The sequence below is a fragment of the Schistocerca cancellata genome, chromosome 1, assembly GCF_023864275.1.
Source record: "Schistocerca cancellata isolate TAMUIC-IGC-003103 chromosome 1, iqSchCanc2.1, whole genome shotgun sequence".
Lineage (NCBI taxonomy): Eukaryota > Metazoa > Arthropoda > Insecta > Orthoptera > Acrididae > Schistocerca > Schistocerca cancellata.
The window spans coordinates 924120665-924126664 of NC_064626.1; the positions used below are offsets into that span (position 1 = coordinate 924120665).

Below are 6000 nucleotides of genomic sequence, written 5' to 3' on the forward strand. Positions count from 1 at the left end.
ATTTGTTCACATGTTTTATTATCACAATGTAGTACAGCAAAGAATCAACAGATGGTAGTGCTAGTTTTGTAGTACAGCAAGCGAACTGCTGCTGCTGCTGCTGCTGCTGCTGCTGCTGCTGCGTACTACGCCGCTGAGGCTGACAGAGCTGAGACAGCATGTGTGTGCTGTGGTGAGATGTAAGCAGAATTGTAGTGTCATTCTTATGACACAAAGCAAATTTTGTTGTGTTTCTCGTGCAACAAAATGGGCAATGAGGCGGTGAGTAGAGAGCTACGGCAGCAAAGGGGCCTTTGGTCATGCAACTCATAGTCTGCTTAGCGATGGATGACACAAGACGATCACACACCCATCCCTCCTCTGTATATTTAATGCAGAGGGACATCATGGACAAAGGTATACAATATGATTGCTGGCTGCTACAGGGATAAAGCCAGCATCAAGCCCATTGACTCTAATGCTGCAATTGAACTGCAAGTGGCAGACAAGGCCAACCACAGTGCACTCTAGAGCACTTTGGGCACCCAGATGGTGGAGACACAAAAGAAAAAAAGACATTACCAAGACAGTGCAAGAAGTCTATCCAGGCACTCATCTATGGGTGTCCTTGGACCTGTGACGAGGCAGCAGTGAAGGAAGGCCTGTTGCATGCTGGGTTTGGGGATGTGGGCATAACCGGACAAACAGGAGGAAGCCACTGCAGTTTGTCATGGCCAAGCAAATGGCAGGCAAACTTTTGCACTGTGGAAGCTACTAGGTTTCCTGATGAAAGCAGAAGCATTCCCTCCATGCTTGGAGCTATAGTAGCAGTGCTTAAAGTGCCTGGAAGAAGGCCACATGACTAAGCATTGCCGTTAAAGCCCTGCATTACGTAAAATGCTCAGGCAGCCATGTGTGACAGTGGAAGATAAGAAGCAGCAATATGTGCTTCCTCTGGTGGCCCACATGTTGCTAACAGGTGCAACTACCCAACTTTCAGTGGTCAGAACTAGGCCACAAACCTGAAGACAATGGCAAAGAAGAAATGCCGTCGAGGGGGAAGTTGCCAACAGATAACAGCACCCAAGACATGAGCAGACATCAGGTGTTCCCTCTGTCTGCAAACAGCTGAAATATTCCGCGTGCGGGTGCGGGTGTGGGGGTGCGTGTGTGTGTGTGTGTGTGTGTGTGTGTGTGTGTGTGTGTGTGTGTATCAGGGAGGGGAGGGTGGGGGGGGGGGGGGGGGAAGAGAGGCAGCTACTGAGGAGTGACCAGATACCAACTACCACCCGTACATGGCCACAATACCCCACCCGTGAGAGTGGCTGGGGGAGGGGGGGGGGGGGGGGGGCTAGTGGAAGGACAGCAACTGTCGCTGTCAGCTGTGGTCAAGGCGGCAGCAGCAGCAGCAGCAGCCTTCAAAGCCACCATAGCAGCAGAGATTACCTCATTCATGGCAGCCCTGGCTGCTGAAATGATGGGAGTGTCCCATCAACAGCGAAAAATGTACTCACAGCTCACACACAAATTCCCAGCCCACACAGCAGAAAAACAGGTTTCTATCGCTGCCCCACTGACGGTTGCCCCAGTGACGGAGTGGGAGGGAGAGAGCAACAGGCAGACCTCACTGTGGAAGTACTCAAGGGGCTACTGCTGAACAAACCAGGACGTCTTTGATTCATCAGGAGTCGACATCAACTAAAGAATCAAGTAGTCGAAGGAAACGCTCTGAGGCTTTGGCTACTTCATTCGTTACACAGGAGACATCCAGCTGAGGACAGACCTCCATCTGTCACCCAAGGCAACACAGGATGAGTGTTGTCACTAGGTGACACTGTTGCTCAAGGCCCTAGGATACGAAACCTAGCATTTGGTCATAACTTGACACACACAACCTCACCATGCTGCTGCACAGATTTGGACTGACCTCTTTATGAAAAGCAGAACACAGTATCAAGCTGCATGATATAGCCACAACCAACATAGCCTACCCTTGCATGATATGTTACAGATATCAAGCAATTCACGACTGCTCATATATCAAGCAATTCACGACTGCTCATACTACCCATCTTGACTATCGCTAACACTGTTTTTCCCGAGGCACTTGCCTTCCCCCCCCGCCCCCCCCCCCCCCCCCCCCACCTCTCTGTCCTTTAACCTGCTACCCTTCATTCACTTTTTGACCACTCTGTCCTCATTGGGCCCATGTTTGTGGGTAATCCTACCCAGAGGCACAGACATCATCATGGTACCCCAAGCTGTGAACTCCTCAATTTACAACTAACAATACAGAGGTGGCAGTAGATCTTTTGAGATGGTCACAGCATTTGTGTATGCATGGATGTGCTCCTTCCCCATTGCAGTACCCCAAAGGTCTAATAGTTAGCTCAAGAACATCAGGCTTTAACTCACTCTTCGGAAACACTTTTGAAAAGCGAGGTGTGACACAGATGGACAGCAGGTGTATAGTGCTGCAAACTATGAGAGGAACTAAACTAGTGCATCAACACTTTCCTAAACAAAATTAGTTATTATCACTTAAGATAAGCAGTTGTTAATGTAGTCTACAGAAGCATGTCATCACAGCTGTATCTCTGGTATCTATGTCACATTACACAGGATGAATTAAATAACATTTTAATTTTCTTTCTCAACAGTCAATTCCATCTGGCCGCGCAGGTGTAGCCAGAGGAGCCTTAGAAGTTGTGGCCAGTGATGGCAAACCTCGATCGTGGAGGGGCAGAATTAGAGGATACCATGAACCCTTATCTTTGCTGTGGGCTCGCAAACATTGCCTCACTGTTGATCCTGCTGCACTTGGATCGTCATCCTCCATCACACTGTATTGTTCAATTTCACTTCATGCCCCTATGGTGTTGCCAGTTACACATAAAAACGTGGAGCAAGAAGAAGACGACACCTTCGCACAACAGCAGAATCTCAATAAGAAGCAACAAGAAACAGCAAAGGAAAGGAAATAGTAACAACAATAGCAAACTGACACTATCCTAGGTGCTGGTTGCCTTTTGAATGTTCTTGGTATCTTTATGCACGACTGCAGTCATAATCCTGGTGTACTGCAATATTATTTTATACTGGGTACCAGACAAGCAAAATCACAGGAAGTTATCCTGACACTGAAGTCCCATTAGCTCATTTGTTGCAAACAGCTTATTTCCCGAGGCTAAATTGTCTCGTGAACAAAGAGAATTAGTTCTCTCGTTTGAACGCATCAGTCATGTTATATTTTTGCTAACAATTCCTTAACAGCATAATTTGTCATGTAGTGTTTATATTGTCTCAGTTCATTTACAAGTCTTTAATCATTGGTTGTTATACTTGTGTAATAGCTAAAATTATCTAATAGTAGATCTTGACATATAATTATGTCTTATAACTTTAATAACTATAAAAAAGCCATTTTGCAGATAATTATATAGCCAATATATTTGGACAAATATTTACTAAACCTTTCATTTTGTCTTACTCTTGGTGAAAATTATTACTTATTTTTGATAATGGTTGTTTCAAGGTCCCATTTTCAAAGTAAGCAGACAAGTGAAGAGGAAATATTTCTTTGCAGTAGAAACAAATAAAACACACACACACACTTTACTCAGATAATTATTAAATATGAAAATCTACCAGATTTGTTCATCTGGATAAGTAAGAATTCAGTCCTTTAGTTTTTGTAGTCATTTATGAGCTCTGATCTGTTGTGTTATTTGCATAAATTTGCTTTTATGATAAATATACAAGTTTTCATTTTCGTAATGAGTAATTACTGTATTTCATTTATTAATGAAATAAACTTGCAATCATTAAAGAACATACAAAAAAAATCTCTTTTTTTGACAATGGTCATCTTCATGATGCTGCATTGTGTGGTTCTCACTGAATTTACATCATCATATCCCATTAAAGTGTGGAGTTACTATGCTTTACACACACAATTTTAAAAACTTTTTATTAGAAATGTTGGAACACGTGAGGCAATACTGACCCTACGACTCATCTTAAAGAAAATAGATTAAGGAAAGGCAAACCTACATTTCTAGCATTTGTAGACTTAGAGAAAGCTTTTGACAATGTTGACTGGAATACTCTCTTTCAAATTCTAAAGGTGGCAGGGGTAAAATACAGGGAGCGAAAGACTATTTACAATTTGTACAGAAACCAGATGGCAGTTACAAGAGTCGAGGGGCATGAAAAGGAAGCAGTGGTTGGGAAGGGAGTGAGACAGGGTTGTAGCCTATGCCCGATGTTATTCAATCTGTATATTGAGCAAGCAGTAAAGGAAAAATTCGGAGTAGGTATTAAAGTGCATGGAGAAGAAATAAAAATGTTGAGGTTCGCCGATGACATTGTAATTCTGTCAAGACAGCAAAGGATTTGGAAGAGCAGTTGAACAGAATGGACAGTGTCTTGAAAGGAGGGTATAAGATGAACATCAACAAAAGCAAAACGAGTATAATGGAATGTAGTCGAATTAAGTCGGGTGATGCTGAGGGAATTAGATTAGGAAATGAGACACTTAAAATAGTAAAGGAGTTTTGCTATTTGGGATTTGGGGACCAAATAACTGATGATGGTCAAAGTAGAAAGGATATAAAATGTAGACTGGAAATGGCAAGGAAAGCGTTTCTGAATAGGAGAAATTTGTTAACATCGAGTATAGATTTAAGTGTCAGGAAGTTGTTTCTGAAAGTATTTATATGGAGTGTAGCCATGTATGGAAGTGAAATGTGGATGATAAATAGTTTGGACAAGAAGAGAATAGAAGCTTTTGAAATGTGGTGCTACAGAAGAATGCTGAAGATTAGATGGGTAGATCACATAACTAATGAGGAGGTATTGAACAGAATTGGGGAGAAGAGGAGTTTGTGGTACAACTTGACAAGAAGGGGGGACAGGTTGGTAGGACATGTTCTGAGGCATCAAGGGATCACAAATTTAGCATTGAAGGGCAGCATGGAGGGTAAAAATCGTAGAGCGAGACCATGAGATGAATACACTAAGCAGATTCAGAAGGATGTGGGTTGCAGTAAGTACTGGGAGATGAAGCAGCTTGCACAGGATAGAGTAGCATGGATAGCTGCATCAAACCAGTCTCAGGACTGAAGACAACACAAAAACAACAGCATGTTTTTCACTGACAGTCTTTTATAAATTACATTTAACTTATTAATTGTATGAGATGAATTGCAATGATAACATACCCTTCAGAAGTGGTGTATCCACTGTGTGGGCAGTGAAACATTGACTTTATAGTATGTAGTATAAACACGGCAGTTGCCTGCAAACGGAAACATGCAATACTCACTACCTGAGGCAAAAAGGAGTGGTGTGAGGCAACAAGATCTGCCATACTCTGACAAAGCTGCCAGGCTACACCCATATTTTGTGAAAGGAGACATGACACACACACTCAGAAATCAGCAATTCCTTTAGTTGTGGTGAGAGTTGTACTTGAACTCCGTGACAGACCAGGATTATTTCCCTCACCCATTTCAAAATAGAAAACAATGAGCAACCCAAAGCATTTGGCAACAGATACTGCAAAATAGCTTGCTGAGGTTTGCAGTGTTGTAAGTGAGGTAGTTCAAGCCCAATTTCTATTGGTATCTTATGCAACCATAGTTGCAAACACTCTCCAAGCCAAGTTAAGTGTCCACTACATACCACAAGACTACTGTTTAGCAGTGGGCTGGCATTACATTATTGTTGAAAGAGAACATTACTATTGTGGTGTGGCAACCTTGCAGTCATCTTACTCCCAAACTTTGTAGTTGGGATAATGCGTAGACAATACGTGGGTGTAAACACACAGTGAACCATAAGCACCTTTGGTAACAATATATAAGTAACAATTGTGGCCCATCGAACTATCATTATTCTACATAATGTGCTTGTTGCATCAAGCAAGGCACTTTATCTTTCAAACATGTGACAGATTCTGGAAAACACTACAGTAACAGTGTGTGACACACACAAGCATTGAGAATATTGGTGAACATT

General features: G+C 42.6%; 1 protein-coding gene across 1 annotated transcript in view; it reads left to right on the forward strand.

Annotated features, from left to right (window-relative positions):
* Positions 1-3279, forward strand: part of LOC126162656 (uncharacterized) — a 91779-nt gene extending 88500 nt beyond the window's left edge. The window contains exon 7 of the mRNA XM_049919298.1: positions 2640-3279. Coding sequence (XP_049775255.1) covers positions 2640-2963 — 324 coding nt within the window. The 3' untranslated portion in view covers positions 2964-3279. The remainder of the gene's footprint in view (positions 1-2639) is intronic.
* The last annotated feature ends 2721 nt before the right edge of the window (positions 3280-6000 follow it).